The 21,042-nt window shown below is 38.2% G+C and overlaps 2 protein-coding genes across 2 annotated transcripts; one reads left to right on the top strand and one right to left on the bottom strand.

Annotated features, from left to right (window-relative positions):
• Positions 1 to 8,194: 8,194 nt before the first annotated feature.
• On the top strand, positions 8,195 to 12,615 carry LOC149846659 (mannosyltransferase APTG1-like). Its single transcript, XM_089992036.1, has 6 exons — positions 8,195 to 8,735; positions 11,060 to 11,342; positions 11,458 to 11,677; positions 11,808 to 11,959; positions 12,030 to 12,195; positions 12,310 to 12,615. Exons 1-6 carry the CDS (start codon positions 8,195 to 8,197, stop codon positions 12,391 to 12,393), a joined length of 1,446 nt encoding a protein of 481 aa, XP_089848162.1. The 3' UTR covers positions 12,394 to 12,615.
• A 5,385-nt stretch (positions 12,616 to 18,000) lies between these two features.
• On the bottom strand, positions 18,001 to 20,175 carry LOC149846658 (uncharacterized). Its single transcript, XM_089998109.1, has 2 exons — positions 19,979 to 20,175; positions 18,001 to 18,663 (listed from the first exon to the last, which is right to left on the bottom strand). The coding sequence occupies exons 1-2, from the start codon at positions 20,099 to 20,101 to the stop codon at positions 18,280 to 18,282; spliced, it is 507 nt and encodes a 168-aa protein (XP_089854235.1). The 5' UTR covers positions 20,102 to 20,175; the 3' UTR covers positions 18,001 to 18,279.
• Between the last annotated feature and the right edge of the window lie 867 nt (positions 20,176 to 21,042).

Here is a 21,042-nt window from a genome sequence, read left to right as displayed (position 1 = left end):
GCCCATGAGAGACTTTGATTGGAAACAAATTACAGAGCCTGTGATGAAGTTATACATTGAAGGTCTTCTTGGTGTCCACATTTACAATAATATATTGCTTGTTCTAGGCAGAATCACCAAATCATTCACAGGTGTTGTCATCCCATCCACAATGATGTAAATTATGTACTTTTCTTAGGAATAGAAGGTTTGGAGACTTTTACTGTGTTAGATACATGATCATTTAGACTTTAATAGAACTATACAATTTCAGTTTTCACTCTGTGGTATCTATTGAGATTTTTTTTGTGTTTCTAGATTTTGGCAACTGGGACTTGTGTGATTACAGGTTATCCCTTAATTGACGCAATCAGTAAAGTGGGTTCTTGATCCTGGGAAAATAAATTGAGACACAAAGGCTTAAAAAAGGATAAAAGTGTCATTTGAATGGGCTGAGACTGAGAGAGATGTTGATCATGAATGATACAACAACAACAACAACTACGCCTTCATCCCAAAACAATTGGGGTCAGCGATATGAACCAAAAAAGAAAATCATTCTAGGTCTTCCACATGAATCCTTCTCCTCCAATCATTTCTATCCAATGCCATGTCCTCGGTGAGGTTCAAAGCATTCATATCCTTTCCTATCACCTCCATCCATGTCTTCCTAGGCCTACCCCGACCTCTTTTAACTAATATATTTTCCCATTTCTCCATCCTTCTAACTGAAGCATCATTAGGCCTTCGCCGAATATGTCCAAACCACCGTAAACGATTCTCTCTCATCTTATTTTCAATGGGTGCAACGCCTACTTTCTTACGTATCTCCTCGTTCCAAATCTTATCTTTTATTGTATTTCCACACATCCATCTCAGCATACGCATCTCAGCTACACTCATTTTTTGAATATGATCATGAATGATGTAAGTAGAAATTTTAGAATAAACATACTTGGTCAAAATTCTAATTCGAGATCCATATTCGAGTCAAAAATTCATATTTGGGCCAAAAATCCAATTCGAGATCCATATTCGGGGCAAATATCCAATTTGAGATCCTTATTTGAAGCAAAATCCATATTCAGGACAAAAATGCCATTTAAGATCTATTCAGGAAAAAAATTCAATTCCAAATCCATATTCATGGCAAAAAATCATGATTTTAGATATAATTTTTTAATTGGATCCATATCCGAGCAAAAAACCATAATAATTTTGTTAAAACATGTAAAATGGTGAATGGATCGGGTCATACGATCCAAAAAGAAGTAATTTGACCCATTATCCGTGATTGTCCAAGTTGTCTGCACATCATCATCAAACATCGGACATTTGAAACATAGCATTTGAGTACGGTCCAAACAAACGTTGGACTTGGAACAGTTGTTACGGAACAAACAAAACCAATGTTCTGTTCTGTTCTTTTTGTTCATTTCGTTCAACCCTGGAAAAGCCATCAAACATACCCTAAATGAACGAATGAGAACTAGATTCACGCTTATATAGTGTGTCCAAATGCCAAATCAACTAGGCGGGTGCATAAGTCTCCACCGAACACGGTAGACTGCACCACCGTGCGATTCGGAGGCGGTAGGCGGAGCCGCAGGTGGCGGCCAACGGTCTGTACCGCACTTGGTTGGCAGGAGGAGGACCTGCAGGTGGGCGGCAGCGGTCTTCCCGGTCTGCTCCGGCGCAGCAGACGTTGCAGTTTAGTGGCTTAGTTGCAACGAGTCAGCCTGGGGTGACTGTATTGCCGCACGAGGTTCGATAACAGGTGGAGATGCGGAAAACCGAGAAACGGGGAAGCAATAGGCGTTGCTGCTGTGATCGCCGAAAACAGAAAAACAAAAAGAAGCAGCAACCAACAGGATGCTGTTGCTGCCGTAAAATGTAAAGGGAAGAGGTGACAAGGGCTGCACAAGGTGGAGGACGGTGATTCAGATGCATCAGAGAAAACACAGCAGGGTGGGCGCAACTTGGCTGGCTGCGGCTGAGGGCACAATGGAGGGTGTAGGCTCGGCTGGGTGATGATGATGGCAACATGAGGGAGAGGGCGCAGAGGAGTTGCTCGGAGTGGGTGGGCATAGGCAATATGGTGTGGCGCCTTCCCGACAACACACACACAGCGATCCAGAGAGGGATTGGGAGTCAGCGTGAGTGAGGCTTGAGAAGGTGAGAAAGTGACAATAGAGTGAGAGAGATGGATACGAGAGAGAATGTTAACGTGAGAGAGGTGGGGGGTTTTATACACTTGACGCATGAAATCGGGAGGGTGTTGTGTGTTCTCCCCGAAACACAAATTCGAGTGTTCCGATGTGTACACAAGAATATCTTGGGACCCACAATAATTCATATGCCAATGTTGCCCATATGACTTTATAATAAAATAACATATAAAAAAGGTAGATATGCTTTTGACAGAACTATCCTCCGATAAGATAGATATGCGTTGGATGAAAATGTCCTCCCACTCCCCGTAAATAGATTTACACATTTCACCTTTGTTTTTAGCTTGTGTTACAACACATGACCGCCTTCTCGTTCCTGCCTGATGAGTTGTGGAGTCTCATTCAAAGTTTTTGTCCTTGCAGAAAGGGGGGTCCGGGAGCACTCCCTAGTGCGGGTCTCGCTGGCGGGGGGTCGTGGGGGGCAGCGCCCCCCGGAAGAAAAATTTTTGGGGCTTATGTTTGAGACTCGGTTTCTTATGGATCAGACCCAACTTGTTTAAGTTTAGGGTTGTCGCCCTTGCCTTATATAATTTTTTTCTTTTCTTTCTCTCTTGTAACTGTTGAAAAGAGCAATAATACTTCTCTTTGAGCGGCCGTGGGTTTTTTTATTCTCTTTTTATTGAAAAAAATGATTTACAGTAGAAATCAAACCAGAGAGTAGCGATTTACAGTAGAAATCAAATCAGAGAGTAGCGATTTACAGTAAAAATCAAATATAAGAGTAGCAATTTACAATAAAAATCAGATAATAGAGTAGCGATTTACAGTAGAAATCAGATCAGAGAGTAACAATTTATATTAGAAATCAAATAAAAAAATAGCGATTTATAGTAGAAATCAGATAAGAGTAGCGATTTACAGTAGAAATCAAATCAGAGAATAGCGATTTACAGTAAAAATTTGATTTGTACTGTAAATCGCTATTATCTGATTTGATTTCTACTGTAAACCACTACTCTTTGATCTGATTTCTACTGTAAATTGCTACTCTCTGATTTGATTTATATTGTAAATCGTTACTCTCTGATCTGATTTCTACTGTAAATCGCTACTCTCTTATCTGATTTTTATTGTAAATCGCTATTCTTATATATGATTTTTACTGTAAATCACTACTCTCTGATTTGATTTCTACTGTAAACCGTTACTCTCTGATTTGATTTCTACTATAAATCGCTACTCTCTTATCTGATTTCTATTGTAAATCGCTACTCTCTAATTTGATTTCTACTGTAAATCGCTACTCTTTGATCTGATTTTTACTGTAAATCGCTACTCTCTGATTTGATTTCTATGGTAATTCGCTATTCTCTTATCTGATTTCTATTGTAAATCGCTACTCGCTTATCTGATTTCTATTATAAATCGTTACTCTCTGATTTGATTTCTACTTTAAATCGCTACTCTCTTATCTGATTTCTACTGTAAATCGCTACTCTCTGATTTGATTTCTATTGTAAATCGCTACTCTCTGATTTGATTTATACTGTAAATCGTTACTCTCTTATCTGATTTTTATTATAAATCGCTACTCTACTCAGTTTGACGTTGCCATCATTATCTATGCTGTAAATCGCTTTCTCTGTCTACTCAATTCGACGTTTTCACCCTCGTATCATGATGAACAATAAACAAAATACTGTTTTTTTTTGTAGTTCAACTATTTCTCATGAACAGATGATGACAAAGGGTGCTCCGACGATAATAGACGACGACGACGGCAAAGGATGCTCTGTGCGGCATCAAACGATGACAAAGGGTGCTCCGACAAAAGCAGACGTCAACAAAGGGTGCTCTGGCGACAATAAACAACGACAAAGGGTGCGTCGTCAATCGGAGCTCCTGTTACAGCAGATGATGCATCGCCAAAGGGTGACATATTGCAGAGGAGTTTACTCCTTAGGGCGAAAACGATGATGATTTTAACCCTTTCTGGCAGAAGAACATTTTTGTCCTTTACTCGAAATATCATTTTATGGTGCTAATGGCGAGAAAGGGTACTTAAGTCTTTGCAAACACACCAGACTCTGATACTAAGTGATGTTGACACACACGGGGAAATGTGCCCTACGTGCTTACACACATGGCGCTCATTTAGACCCGAGAACATGCACCTGCATGTTCCGGGGGGGGGGGGACATATAACCTGCTTCGCATGAAATCATGTCGTGATGCCGTGAAGTGTGGGATTTGAGAGAGGGAGGTAGGGTGTAGGGAATAGCTTGGTGGCTGGTGGGATGGGTTGTAAATGAGGTGGGACCCAATTCTTTTATGAGTGTGTGCGTGAAAGAAAGGAAGTGATGTGATTTGGATCTTTGGATCAAAATCTATATCCACTGCTCACTTTGTGTGTATAACCCATTTGAGATGGTTCTTCTCATATGGGTCAAACCCAACCCAAGATCCATTTGGGTTGGCCCATGATGACCAACCCCAAAAAAGCCCAACAGTCCAATGGTGCCCACACCCAAGTAGGTCCTCTTGGACTGAGCTAAATCAAAATGTACCATAAACCCAATGGATCCAAGAGTGCCCAAATTTGGTCATTTCAAACACAAAACTATGTGAGTTCATCTCCTCGAATTCTCACCAAGATCCAACCCAAAAAATATCTCGTTAACATCTCCTAAATCCAAATTGGATCCAAATAGTGCCACACTCACACCGGGTCCAAAAATAGTACTTATGCATATATGTTAAGACCCAATTAGAGATCCAACAAAAAAGACAAAGTTTAAGGATCCAAATTTTGGACCCACTTGAACCGAGTTTAATTCCCTCGTGTGTTGATCTGGTTGGATCCTAAAAAGTGTTTCGAGATCCAATGAGCCCAACTGTGCCGAATTGGATCTTTCAACTTAAAAATACATGGGTCGGTTCTATTGGATCCACTCAAAGATCCAACTTAGTTATTTTGTTCAAAACCTCATAAATTAAATGTTTATAATTGGATATTTCAGATATTTATCAGATCCTTACCAAGATCCAAATTTGAATACCCTTTTTGACCTCTAAAAATCCCATTTAATAGTTGGATAATTTAGATTTATACTTTCTAAAATATTTAATTCATCAATTAATTATAACCGACAAATAATTATTAATTAAGTATCTTAAAAATGATTAATTATTATAATTTGAATTAAATATGAGACTAATTACTGAAATTTCATTTTTTTATTCATTTAGAATTTTCAAAAAAATTGCAAGTATTATACCTTGAGAATTGAGGAGGTGAAGCAACTCATTATATTATTATTTTCATCAAAGTGAAATAATAATGACCATATTATGCTTGCCTTAGAAAATGTGAATAATAAAGAGTTTCATGATTGTCGTTTATATATGAATCTTGTATGAGCAATTAACTCATTCATATAGAGAATAACATAATAGATTAAGAGGTTGACTATAAGAAGTGTGAGTGCTCAAATAGGCTTAGCCTGTTGCTTTTTCAATCATAAGTGGTTAAGAATATTTGAAGTGTCATCCCTCGCTGCAAGACAATAAAGAAATTTTTGAAAGTCATTGAGTAAAAAATACATAGGTCAGTTCTATTGGATCCTCTCGAATATTCAACTTAGTTATTTTATTCAAAACCTCATAAATTCAATGTTTATAATTGAATATTTTGGATCTTTATTTGATTCTTACCAAGATCCATATCCAAATACCCCTTTTGACCTCTAAAAATCCCATTTAATAGTTTGGTAATTCAGATTTATGCTTTCTAAAACATTTAATTCATCAATTAATTATAAGTGACAAATAATTACTAATTAATTATCTCAAAAGTGGTTACTTATTATAATTTAAATTAAATGCCAGACTAATTGCCAAAAATTATCCTTTTATTCATTTAAAAATTATGAGTATTGTACCTTGAGAATTGAGGAGGATTCACAATTCATTATATTATTGTTTTCACCAAAGTAGAATGATAATGATCTTATTATGCTTGCCTTAAAAAATATGAATAATAAAGGGTCTCATGTTTGCCTTTTAAATATAAATCTTATATGAGCAATTAACCCACTTATATAGAGAATTGCATAATTGATTATGAGGTTGACTATAAGAAATGAGAGTACTCAAATAAACTTAGCCTGTTGTTTTTGCAATCACAAGTGACTAAGAATAATTGAGGTGTAATCCTTCACTACAGGATTGTGAAGAAATTTTTGAAAGCCATTGAGGAAAAAATTATTGCTCTATATAAGACTTCATCTCAGGCCGTATGGATTAGAAACTTTATTTCAGGTATTGGTATTGTGAACTCTATTGAAAAGTCACTGAAAATCTTTTTGTGATAATAAAGTAGTTGTGTCACATCAAAGCTAATTGCTGGTACAACTCACAGAACAAGGGAAAATTTAATGGCGCAGGATCCTCTCACAGGAGAAGAATAGGAGAAGACTCAAAGGATGATGAAAAGGATAATGTGAAGAATCTTTTGATATCTATTCTTTCAAGTTTAAGCTTCAAGCAGAATGAGCAAGGAACCCGGTACATTGATTCTGGGGCTGCAGCACATATGACGGGTGATGTTGGTAAGATTTTGAAACCTATTCCTTATCGTGAAAAAATTTCGTATTAAAACTGAAGATGGTACCCTTCACTCTATATCGCATACTGGAAATGTTAATCTTTCACTCCCTAATTCTTTCTTAAATTTGTCCAATGTCTATCATTCTCTCAGTATCGTCAAGAATATTGTTTCTGTCTCTAAACTTGTTGATGATACTAATTCTTCCGTCGAATTTACTCCTTTTATATGGGTCAATGATCTTTTCACGAAGAAGACGGTCATTGAAGGAGAACGATAGAGAAACATGTATGTCCTCAACGAATCTTCTTTTGTTCGTGGTGCTTCATCAAATTCGCCGGTCATTCAGCCAGTCAAGCTAGTGTCGTCCAAAGATTGTTTTAGTTTATCTCAGTGTAATAAGCCAGAGATTTGGCATCGGCGTTTGGGTCATTGTAATGATTCATTCATTAAGAAACTTCTGTCGAGTGGACTTGTTCTAGAGTCTAGTCTGAGTGTTGAGTCTGATACTTCACTTTGTTCCAGCTGTCAGCTATATAAGAGTCGTGTTCTTCCTTTTAATTCAATAAATCAAAGAGCTTATGTGCCATTTGAAATTGTCTATTCTGATGTCTGAGGACCTACCCCACAATCTTCTTTATCTGCTAGTCGCTATTACGTTACTTTTATTGATAGTTATTCCAGATATACTTGGATTTATTTTATGAAACATAAATCTGAGGTGTTCAAGCTCTTTCGCTCGTTTTACGCTTTAGTCTGTAATCAATTCTTGTCTAAAATTCAACATTTCCAATGTGATGGGGGGGGGGGGGGGAGAGAGTATTTATCAAAGGAATTTACTGAATTTCTCTAAGATAATAGAATAAGTCGTCATATATCTTGCCCACATACACCACAACAAAATGATGTGGCGGACAGAAAACATCGTCACATTGTGGAAAGTGCCTTGAGTATGTTGCATGACACTCACATTCTCGTGAGTTTGTGGACGAAAGCCTTCCACTCTGCTATATATATCATAAATCGTCTACCTATGAGATTGCTAGAGAACCAATCCCCTTATTTCACACTTTTCGGAATTCAACCTGATTTTAATGAATTACGAGTGTTTGGTTGCATATGTTATGTTCATATTAATAGCTCTCAACATAACAAGTTTCAGGACAAAGCATGCAGGTGCAAGTTTGTTGGATATGCTGATCAATACAAAGGGTATCAATGTTATGACCCCACCACTCATCGCATCAGAGTCTCACAAAATGTTGTGTTTGATGAAACCATTGTTGAGGAGTCTGGGAGTATAGATGGGCACAACAGGGATGTTGAGTGGTATCAACCATGGCTTGCTACTGAGTTACTCAACCCGATAGAGACGCATGATGTTTCCCCATGCTACACATCACCTGTTGAATGGAGTGAGACCGATGTAGAGCCTTAGATGGAAGGGTTGAGAAATACGCATGCTCCTATCATGCCTACTTCGGATGCTGCAAAATTTCAAGGAGTCGTCTATGTACGACGAAACAAGAATAATGCTCAGCAAATCGATGTGCAACCCAGGCAGACTGGAAGAATTTACTACCCTATTGAGAGATGGGTCAGTTATAACAACTTCTCTACGGACCAACAATTATTCGTTTCTCAGATTAAAAAACAAGGTGAACCCATCAGTTTCTCGCAGGCATACATGTCAGTCAAGTGGGTTGAGGCTATGAATGAGGAGATGAAAGCTTTGCATGAATGTGAAATTTGGGAGATTGTTCTTAGACCTTCAGACAAAAATGTTGTAGGTTCTAAATGGGTCTATAAGATAAAGTATAAACCTGATGGATCCATTGAACGCTGCAAGGCAAGAGTTGTAGCCAAAGGCTTTACTCAAGAATATGGGCAAGACTATGATGAGACGTTTAGCCCTGTGGTCAAAATGGGAACCATTCAATTAATGTTATCTTTGTTTGTTCAGTATGGATGGACTCTCAGTCAGCTTGATGTCAAAAATGCATTTTTGCATGGCAGTTTGAAAGAAGAAGTGTATATGGAGCAACCCCCTGATTATGCAGAACACAGTCCCAACACCCATGTCTGTAAATTACGAAGAGTCATCTATGGGCTAAAGCAGGCCTCTCGTTCTTGGTTTGATAACTTCTCTGTCGAAGTTCAATGACATGGGTTCATTCGATCTCACCTCGATCATTCTCTATTTATCTTTCGAGATCGTCGGGTCAATATTTTACTTCTCATATATGTGGATGATATTATCATTTACTGAGAATTTTGATGAACATATAGAAGCTACAAAAGCTCTCCTGAGTCGAAAGTTTAAGATGAAAGATTTGGGGGTTCTACGTTATTTTTTGGGGATTGAGGTAGACCGACGGGATAGATATCTTTCATTAACTCAACACAAATATACTTTGGATTTATTGGATAAGGCAGGTATGAAGGATTATAAACATCTATCCACTCCTAGTGTATTGAATCATAAGCTTAGTGCTCAGGATGGGGAGGCATATGGAGATCTTAGACAATATCGCAGCCTTGTGGGTATGCTTCAATATCTCACTTTCACTAGACCAGACATTGTGTATGCAGTGAATCAAGTCTCGCAATTCATGCATAATCTGCGCACAGAGCGTATGAATGCTGTCAAGCAAATCCTTCGATACTTAAAGGAAACTCTTGGGGATGACTTAGTCTATCATCAGTCTAAGACTAAAGGGGGGCAACATCGACTAGTTGTATATGCAGATGCTGATTGGGGTGGAGATCTAGATGACAGAAGGTCAGTTTCTGGGTATTGTGTTTTTATTGATGGAAACTTAATAGCATGAAGTAGCAAGAAACAACGTGCAATTGCACGATCTAGTACTGAGGCCGAGTATCGGTCTATGACAACAACTACAACAGAGGTTACATGGCTGAGGCATCTTTTGATAGAATTAGGAGAAATTATTCTACCCACTACTCTTTTATGTGATAATCAGAGTGTCATTCAGATTACTTTCAACCCCATTCATCACAATCATACAAAACATATAGAGATTGATCAACATTTTATTCGGCAAAAGGTAGAAGACAGAGAAGTTGAACCAGCCTATATTCGGACGGCTGATCAGGTGGCTGTTTTTTTCACTAAAGGTCTTACCAGCATACAATTTTGGTTCTTGAAAAGCAAGTTGTCCATGGTGCACGACCATGCACAACTTGAGGGAGGGTATTAAGATTGGGTTGTTTTACTCATGTCTATTTATTCTGTTTGTTTACGGGTTTGGACCTGGACCTAATCCCTTGTATTCTTTATATTGAGTCTGGAACTGATGTAATATAGTGTAATATCCAGACCCAATCCAGTTCACAATATATATATATATATATAGGGCACGATCCTAGCATGAAGGATCGTATCATCTGTTGCAGCCGCCTCTCTCACGATCTTCTCCTGCATCAACGGAACACTGGTGGACGAATTCTAACAAAAGGTAGAGAGAAGGAGATGGGAGAAGAGAAAGAGAAAAAAGGTAATACAAGACTTGCTTGAGGGATGACACGCTTCCCGATGCAACAATCCTTGATTTGTTGTATTTGCCAAGCTCACAATCCGCCTCTTGATATTGTCACGATCTTTCTTCACAAAAGTTGCTTTTGGACCACCAAAGCTCTGATACCATGTAATGAAATGGATTGAATACAATACACATGCAAGAACACACTTTCAATCAAGTAGAATACTTAGATTGAATCATCAAACCACCCACACAAGGGTCTAACAAATTTGATATTGCATAGAGATACTCTCTAAAGAGAAAAATACAAGGTCTAGAGAGACCTATTTATAATACATGAGGATACATATGGGGCAGCCCCATATGGCTGTTGGGGCTGCACCCAACGGTCATATTTATGACCGTCGGGGCAGCTCCAACAGCTATATGGAGTTGTCCTAATCACAAAAGACAAAAAAAATGAAAAAGTAAAAAAGACAAAAATGAAAAAGTAAAAAAGTGAAAAAACTTAAAAATACAAAAAGCAAAGTATCAGCCCCTAATGGGCTGAAGCCTATCTAGTGAAAGGACCGAAATACCCTTGATGGGTATTTCGGTTTACATAGGTTTATATATTCATATATAAATATATGAATATATATGCATGCACATATCTTAACACTGATCACATTAGCTTGCCTTTTTTCTTACTATGTTTTGTTCAGCATATTAAAAAATAAAAAATAAAAAATCCCTTGTTGGGTATGGGTTTACAGCTGATTACTCATGTTATTTTCTTATGCTAATTTTATCTGTTGCAGGGCTTTTTGTGCTTGTCTTGGCATGCCTTTTTGACAGATGGATGTATGGCTCTTGGGTTTTTGTTCCTCTTAACTTTGTTAGATTCAATTTCTTTTCTTCTGGTGGAGATTATTATGGAACACACAAGTGGAACTGGTACTTTTCACAGGGCTTTCCAGCAATGCTCTTCAGCTTTGCCCCTTTTTCAATGGTTGGTGTCTGGCAATCCAAGGAGTGGAAACTGTTTGGCCTTATGGCTTGGGTTCTAGGAGTTTACAGCATCCTTGGTCACAAAGAATTCCGGTATCTTGATGTTAGCTTTGACTAAAGATTATGTAATATGTTTGTCCAACAATCCTATTTGCAGAAAAATTGCATCCTCAATATGCTGACGCCTACTAACTGTACTATATGTCAGATTCATCTTGCCAGTTCTTCCCATAGCTCTGATGTTCTCAGGTTACACATTGGCAACAATTGAAAAATATCATTCAGTGGAGCTGAATCGCAAGAGAATTGGAAGCATGACACAAATCCACAATTTTGGTTTTCTGTCTCATTTGAGGAAGAAGTGGGCTGTCTTATTTCTGCTCTTAACCAATCTCCCAATGGCCTTGTATATGAGCATGGTTCACCAGGTAAAGGTTTCTCAAAAAGATTAACCGGCATGTGAATTTTCTGTCCCATTTTTTCTTGTCCTTCACATTTCATTTGAAGCACTGCGCATAATCATCCACCCAATATCTTAGTTGCAAGTATGGCAGACAGAGAGGAAGTGAAGATGCCATGGCTTTCTTGGCCAGAGAAGCTGCAGTTGGGAAGGTCAAGAGTGTTCTTTTCTTAATGCCTTGCCACTCTACTCCCTATTACTCGACCCTGCACCAAAACATTCCCATGCATTTTCTCGACTGCACCCCAAGGTATCATGAATTTTTCTAGCAGGTGTTCTCTGAGGCTGCAATGGCTCTAACTTTTCTGGTTGCTTTTCAGCAGTGTTGAGGAAGGATATGTGGATGAGTCTGATCATTTCTTATCGGACCCAGCAAGCTTTGCCTCCAACATGACCTTAAATTGGAATCAACCCAGTCATATTCTATTGTTTGTTTCTCAAGAAAGGCATTTGAGGGATTTCCTGTCGTCACACTCGTACAAACAGGTAACTGAGTCTGAAATGGTATGGTGTAACTGTGGCCAATTATACTCCCTGATTGTATTTCTACTAATGTTGGCAATCATCTTTCTCTTTTTTTCTTTTCGCAATTTGTGACAGATTGGAAGGTTTTTCCATGCCCATTTTGAAGTGGACCGTGATCTTCAAGCAGCTGTTCTTGTATATGCTTTAACGGACGACTGAATGTGTTGCTGCGCAGCTACTCCCTTTCTGCTTGGTTGTGGTTCTCGGGCATTGTTGTCAAAGATACCTGCTACTGCTGAGCAATTGGTTGACTCATTTTATTGAATTTTTGCTGTACTGGAAAGCCTTTTTTTGGAGAGCTCATTATCTACCGTGTCGACTTTACAAATTAGAAATTTCTAGCTAATCCAAAAGAAACTAGAAAAGTATCAGTTTGCAGTATGTTGGGGTTGTTTAAACTTAAGCAGGCATCTCACACCATTACATGTTCTCATGTTGTACTGAATTTTTAGGTCATAAGCTCCATCTATGGCTCAATGGTTAGTTTTAACTGAATGCCCAAGAGGCTATTCTAGAGGTTCTTTGTAATATAATTTTTTTATATAGGGCACGTTTGAAAGCGAGAAAGATGTAGGAAAAGTGATGCAAAATGGAACATCCATACGGATTTTCTGATCCTTCCAAACAAGAGACTTTTTTCACTGAGAGTTTTTCTAAAAAGTACACTTTTTGATAGGAAACATTCTTCTCTGGGAGAGGAATGTTTTCTACGGAGAGAAAATTTATTTTTACACTCCCCACCACTCATCTCACCACCACCACCCTCCTCTCTCTCATTTTTCACATTTTCCTCTGTTTTTCTCATGCTACACAAACAAATGAAAAACTTTCTTTTGGAGAACTCATCATATAAAAAACTCTCATAGGCAAAACTTTCTTTTCCTATGAGAGTTTTTCTCTCTTCCAAATGTGTCCATAGAGTTTTACATTGCAGATGAACAACCCACTTGACGAGCATCTGTATTCAGTGCCAACAGAGTTTTTACCAAGGACTTGATTAAGATGGCTGAATCCCTTTTCAATCCCCAGGGCATTTTGGCAGTTGGGATGGAAGTTTATGCATTTGGGAAAGTGATAGCTGCCAAATCCACTCTTTAGTGCAAATATAAAGGAGAGACAGTCTCACTTCCTCTCCCAAATGCATAAACTCTCATCCCAATGAGACTCTCCCTTTATATTTGCAGTAAAGAGTGGATTTGGCAACTACCACTTTTCCAAATGCATAAACTTCTTGGACTACTGGTTTCCAAACAGAGTCTTAGGGTGCATTTGAGAGCATCGCCTCTCACAACCAAAACCGAGGGATCTGCTTCCGTTCATAAACCTTGGAGTCTGGTGTGGGGCCTGCACCACATCATCCCATCAAGCTACATCAGAACCTTAGATCTGAGATTCAAGGATCTCAATAAGGTCCATATGCACATAAGTTGGTTGCCTGGCTATCTCGACCATGGCTGGTAATCGTATTTGATTTAAATCGGCTGAAATTGTGCCATCATCGTCTCTTGTGTGTTTGTTTCTAAACTTGGTACATTGTGGTTAGCCTCCTAAATGGGCTGTACTATGATCATGCCAGACTAAGGTTTCGGCTGAGGATTTAAACTGGATTTGGCAAGCCTGTTGTCATCAAGTATGCATTAACAATTGGGATCGAATGAGATAGCTAGATGGTTAGGTTGCACCATCGTAACCAAAGTATCTCAGATTCAGCAGTAGCGCAGGTGATGCTTCATAAATCGAGTGATTCTCAGTGCTAGACTGACAACAGAAAATTGGTTCATTGCTGCACAAGGAAACAGAAATATAACCATAAAAAATAGCCAGAGAAGCAGCAGCATTGCCTTGAGATTTAATGCAACAAACAGTTGTAGGTAGTTTGAGCAATTTGGCCTAAGAAAAGGAAAGTGAAAATTTCCAACCAGGGATTGGAGAGAACTTTTTCATGTACTTGAAATATAGAAATGAGCAGACCAGGAAAAGAAAAAGTCAAGAACACCCGAAAATTGATATGCTTCACAGAAAACCAAGGTATATTCAGGGAACCAAATACAAGTACAATTTTTTCAATGGCTGAATAGACCAAATGCGATTTTCAAATTGACAGCAGATCAATATTTTCAAACACACCAAATAGAAGCTAAGCATATAATGAGAACAGTAGCATATTAGGTGAACTGGTATTACTGGCAAATGATGTAACAAAAAAAAGTTGGAAAGTAGAATCAAAGAATAGGACAGTACCATATTAGATGAGAATGCATCACTGGCAAATGATGTAGAAAAATGAGAGTTAGAAAACATGGAAACTATTTGGAGGAAAAATGTTTCAAACGGAATAGAGACCCTTTTCTTCTGAAAGAGGAAAATGCAGTAAGGAGCAACAACAGAGAAGTCATTCCGTTTCTTCAAAATAACACCAAGGGCATGTTTGGTTGGATCACATGATAATCACTTTCTCATTCAAATGAGAGTGATTCTCACATAGAACCAAATCTCATAATCAACAGAACATGGGATTTGGGCTCACATGATTCGAAATCACGTCAACCCATGAGATTTCGAATCTCACAGGTAGGGGTGTGATTTCAAATAACACCCGTGAAACACGGGTTCTGTAAAAAGCAAAATGAACCCAACATTTTGCTTTTTCGCAGTGCCTCCCTCACTCGCCTTCTCCTCTCTCCTATTCTCCCTCACTCGTCTTCTCCTCTCTCCTATATGAAGAAGAAGAGCAGAGGGAAAGGCAGAAGCAATCTTCGCCAGAAAACCCAAGCGTCGCTGGAGAACCCCAATGTCATGGAGGAAGGGGAAGGTCGCCGAAAAAACAGGTAAATTGTTTTTTTTTCCTTTTGCTGGCTGCTGAAGGGGGGTGGGGGGGAGCTCGCCGGAATTGATTCCGGTGATCTCCATTAGCTGGCTGCTGAGAGGGCGGAGGTGGAGGAGCCCAGGGGGGACTGGGAGACATGGCTGCTGAAGAGGGGCTCATACCATAGAACCCCTGATTTTTTTTTTCGTTTAACTGTTTTTAGCCTATTTTAAGTTTTTTTTGAGATACCATTCCTCATGTTAAACAAACATGAGAATTGGAATCACATGAGATTCCAAATCACATGATTTTGAATCTCATGAGATTTCAATTCTCATGTGATTTCATTTCATTTTTTAAAAACACAGCCATACATACCCCAAAATGTAGAAAGTGGTTCCAAAAATTTGACCTTCACTCCAACCTACTGAAAAAAGGCAGAAGATGACAACTGAAGCTAGGAAGGAAACTTGAAAATATTATAAGTGAGCTAATTGGCATATATCGAGATAGGAGGCTACAACAAATGCTGTATAAGGAAATTGACCTACAAGCATTAGAAAAAAAGTAATTAACATAAAAAGACCCGTTGGCTCATAAATAACAAAACTAAACTAAATAGTAATCCTTAATAAAGGAAACAGTATGGTTTTGCTTTATGTTATAGACATGAAGGCCATCACAGGCTTGAAGGCATCATGTTCATCATCATTCTATGATTTGTTTTTGGAATTTGCTAGAACTTTTTAGCAATTATACACAAGCCAGAACAACATAGTAATCTCTCTATGTTGGTTTCAGTTTGTGACCAGCACAGGTTCAAGGCATCATCAAGTTTATGATTTATTGAGCACTTGCTAGCATTTTCTCACAATAAAAAAAAATTGCAGTCATCCTTTCACAAGGTTAACTAAGAACAGATGTTTTACAGTTTTTACCAACCAATACATAAGTGAAAAACCCAATAGTCATGAATCAGAGGAGACAGATAAAATCCATACATAATTACTTATGGAAAACAAGGTATCAACTTTAATCCTATAGAAAATTACTGTATCACCACTAAGAATAATGGTATTTGACAATGTAGCTAGAAGATATTGCAATATTCCTTGCATACTCACCCACCCAATTTTCGCTGAATTTAGAGTATTTCTGATAATTTTACTCTTTCGCTAAAACACGATATAGAGAAACTCAAAAGTTTCAATGAAACTCGATTTTTGCCAATAAAACTGAGATTCACCTATACATCGAAATAACGGAACTCAATTTATGAGACCTCCACCATCACTACCACCACTTTTCCACCATTACCACCACCACCACCACCACCATCATCCATCATCACCACTACCATTGCCATTACCACTGCCACCATCACCACCACCATCTTCACCATTGCCAGCATCTCCATCCACCATCACCATTACCACCACCACCACTTTCACTTTTAATTTGTTATTTTGATGTACATGTGAATCTCAGTTTCAGTGAAACTTGACTTTTGAGGTTCACCTATACATCAAAATAGCGAAACACAAAAATGCAAACGAAATTGAGATTCACTTGTACATCAAAATAGCAAAAACCAAGGCACTTTCACTTTTAATTCATTATTTTGATTTATGTCTCAAAAATTGAGTTTTGTTATTTTCATGTATAGGCAAATCTCATTTCAGCGAAACTCAAAAGTTTAAGTAAAACTAAGATTCACCTATACATCAAAATAGCAAAACTCAAAATTGTGAGAAAAAAATGAGATTTGCCTACTTCTGTTCTTCTACTCCCCATCACCATCACCACTTTTCCACCACCACCACCCCCATCGTCACTACCACTGCTTCTCCACCATTATCACCACCACCATCACTACCATTTTCATTACCACCACCGCCATAACTATCACCATTGCCATCACCACAATTACCACCACCACCACCACCATCCATCGCCATTGCAATAAAATAACAAAACTAGGTTATGAAACCTAATTGCTATAGGACTAATGATACCTAGTGGTGGTGGTGGTGATGATGATAGTGGTGGTAATGGTGGATGGAGGTGGTGGTGGCAATGGTGATGATGATAGTGGTGATGGTGGCAATGGTAATGGTAATGATGGTAATGACAATGGTAGTAGTGGTAGTGATGGATGGTGATGGTGGTAACGGTGGTGATAGCAATAGTGATGATGGTGGTGGTAATGGTAGAGAAGTGGTGATGATGGTGATGGGGAGTGAAAGAAAAAAAGTAGTTGTAACAAAAAAAAGTAGGTCTCATAAATTAAGTTTCACTATTTCGATGTATAGATGGATCTCAGTTTTGCTCGCAAAAATAGAGTTTTATTGACACTTTTGAGATTTGCTAGATCACGTTTTAGCGAAATAGTAAAATCATTAGAAATACCCTCAAATTCAGCGAAAAATGGATGGGTGGGTATGCAAGGAATATTGTGATATTTTCTGGCTACATTGTGAAATACCATTATTCTCAGGGGTAGTACGGTCATTTTTTGTTAATCCTATTACCATAACTGGAAGAATGCATAAAAAGGTTGGACGAAATAAAAGGAAGTGTAGAAGTCACGGGAACAAGTAAAAGCAGATGGAAACAAATAGAACTTCGGTACCCAAATCTATGTGATTTCTTAATATTTCATGAAACAAAGGCAACAACTAGTAGGTTTGTAACAGAGCTACATCACTCCACTGACTAGGCTCAAATGTGTAACAAAAAATATATGGAGTATCAAATGCATAAAAATTGACTATTTAAAATAAGGACCAGGAAATGTTCATAAGCACATGTAGAAAATGATGTTACATGTGTAAGTATATAACAATGAAGTACACATGCATTATGCACTAATATGGAAGAACAGTGCCATTACAAACTATATGCAATTGCATGTGCAGTCAGAAGTAACATGAAAACCATTCATGAGATACCTCATGAAAAGAACCATGATATTAGCATAAAACAGAAGCTCAAACACTATTCAATGAAATGATACACAGAAAAGAGAGAACAACTTGGCTTAAATCCAGTGCTTTGAGGGTTGACAAAGCTGTGTTTATCTAAGGAGGATTCACACATCAACCTAAGATGTACGGTTGAAGATAGAGAAAATGTGAATCCCAATGGAATTCATCAACAGAAAAGGTTCAGGTCCAAATGAAGTTACAGCAAGAATCAGCAAAGAACATATCCCAGACATACACTGAATCTGAAACGTATTACATTTGTTTCCAAGAGGGCACATAACTCCAAGGGAACTTCTTTTTCTCATCTTCTGGAGTACCATCCTTCGCTTTCTCCTTTTTGAGCTTAAATCCATCTCCCTTATCATTATCGAGCCAATGAGTCTTCACCTCTTGCTCGTTAACAATACTCGATTTTGACTGCTTATTACTCATTTGCCTCTCCTCTTCAAGCAAACCAATTGGATATAAATTTGAAGGAAGAGATAGTGGTTGTTTAAGGGTCACATATGCCTTCTTGTAAGAAGGTTTCGCAAAAACGATACCACCCCTTTTCTTCTTCTTGCCTTCCATGTTGAGAGTGCGCACATTGTCAACTTCAAATCCATATAGACCCTCAAGCACTCTCTTTATTTCAATCTACAGATACAAAATAGACAAGGCAAAAATGGATGAATAGAACAGAACATAAAACTGGTCCGATTATATGAAAAAATCAAGCAGAATGGGCACTTCTCACACTCAAGAGGACTAATCCAAGCAAAAAAATAAAACTAACTTATGTCATGGGCATACTGGCATTCCATTGAGGAAATGGGGATTGTGCTGCCCCCTTTTTTCGTTAGGTCAGGTTAGGACCCTCCAAAAATCATAGTTTTAGGTGTTTTATGCTAGATCTGAGCTGTTAGATGTGCTTATCATTGTTTATTCAATAGAAAACATATTTTTTATTAAGCATCTTTATGCTCAGATGTGTATTTTAAAGAGGTAAAAAAAATCAATTGTTGACTTAATATTGCACTAAAAATTGATGATAAAATATCACATTTTTACATCAAATCAAGTCAAAACAAAGCTTACTTCTTAATAAATAAGCAATGCTAAACGCATCTAACGGTTCAGATCTAGCATAAAATACCCAAAACTATGATTTTTGGAGGGTCCTAACATATCCTAACGGAAAAAGGGGCAGCACAATTCCCATTCTCCATTCCATTAATCCACATATGACGTAGCTAATAAGAGCAGATTGTTAAGCAAACACAACCATCACTTTCCGGCAGAGAGCGCAAAGAAACAGGTTTTACTTCCTCAAGATTTTTGCATTTTCACGATATTTGATGTACACGCACAATTGTCTATTTTTCAAATTAATGGCACTCTACATGGGGATGACTAGAGCAAAAGGCCTATCCACCACAATTGCGGACAACCACATTGGAGATGGGAACTGGTAACACCTTGGTGTATGGCAAACTCAAATGCACTGCAATGCATGAGATGCCAATATACAGGGAAAACATTTATATGGCACCAGCAATCGATACCAAGGCCATGAGCACATCAATATCAACAACACCAATGAAACGGAGACATGTATATATTTCAGAGTACATATATAAATAAAATGGGTAACTTAAATCAACAAATATCACCAACAGAAGCAACATAAACAGACAAGAAGCAAGCAATTGATGAAAGCAAATAATCAAACGATACCCATATAATGGTTTCAACTCAAAGGGCACGAGAAATGAAAATCAATTGTGACTTTTCTTTATTCTAATTTAAAAAACACCCATATCGTGAAAAGCAGAAGTGACTAGCAAAAATTCACGAAGTTGGTTACAATCCAAAGGAAGTTCTCTCCCCAATGAAACGAATACCCGAAATCATAAAAAGCAGCACAAAAAGGGATGAAAGGACACTCAATCGAGAGAGAGAGAGAGAGAACCTTGGAAGCAGATGGGATGGTTTTGATGGCGAATTCCTTTATGTTCTCCAGTTTTGAGGGCATGAGAAGCTTTATCGGTAGATTGGTGAAGTGGATTACTCTTCTTCCCCACCTGCCCGCCATCCTCTCTCTCTCTCCAGAGTGTGCTTGAAGAAGCGAGGAAGAAGATGGGTGGAATGGCTCGCCGTCCTGGGTTAGGGTCATGGCTCATTTGAGTAGGAGTGTCAATAGGTTACCAATATCTGGTAGGAGCAGCTAGTGTACGTCACCTTGTGTTGGGACGTTGCATGTTCAAAACCCAATGGTATAGTTGTATTACTGGTAGGGGTCAGCCTAACCTCAGCTTGCCATTAAAAAGGACGGAATGTCAATAGGTCGGGTTTGACCCGAACTCAATCCGTACCAAACCCTATAGGTTCGGGATTTGAAGGTTTGGTGAGATACAGGAGACCAGTTTAGATTTTGGGTCAGACCAAAGGTTTCGATTAGTATATTAAGTCCGGTATGGCTTGAGAACGTTATATCAGCCTCGGTCCCTGTTTCAATCCATACAAGACACGATTCAACTTGCATATATAAAAAATTGTTTACTTTGAAAACCATAAGGTTGAGTCATATAGACTTTTTTTAAAAATTTATGCTAGAAAACATTATTAACATGTAAAATCCAGCCTATAATCATTACAATAGAAACCATTGTTCTAATAGTTGTGGGTTTAATAATAGGACTATAAGTCTCAAAGTAATCAATACCTTTTTTTTTATGAGTTGAGCTTTGTTTAAGTCAATCGTATCATCAACATGAATTTTGATCTTGTATATCCATTTATAGCCAACTAGATTTTGAGTAGAGTTTGATGGTACCAACTTCCATGTATCATTCCTTATGTATTCTTCTTGCATGGCCTTTACCTACTTGTCATCAGTACTTGCTTAGAGAGTCTTGGCTCCTCCTCTTGAGCCAACTCACAAACAAAACTATACAAAGATGATGCTTCAATGCAAAGAAAACCTTGTGCTTTAATGTACCATCTTGTGACCTAGTAACCATGTGATAAGTCCTC

Source organism: Nuphar pumila, chromosome 2 (assembly GCF_984573655.1).
Source record: "Nuphar pumila chromosome 2, dmNupPumi1.hap1.1, whole genome shotgun sequence".
Lineage (NCBI taxonomy): Eukaryota > Viridiplantae > Streptophyta > Magnoliopsida > Nymphaeales > Nymphaeaceae > Nuphar > Nuphar pumila.
This window is presented reverse-complemented; position numbering and strand designations above follow the sequence as displayed.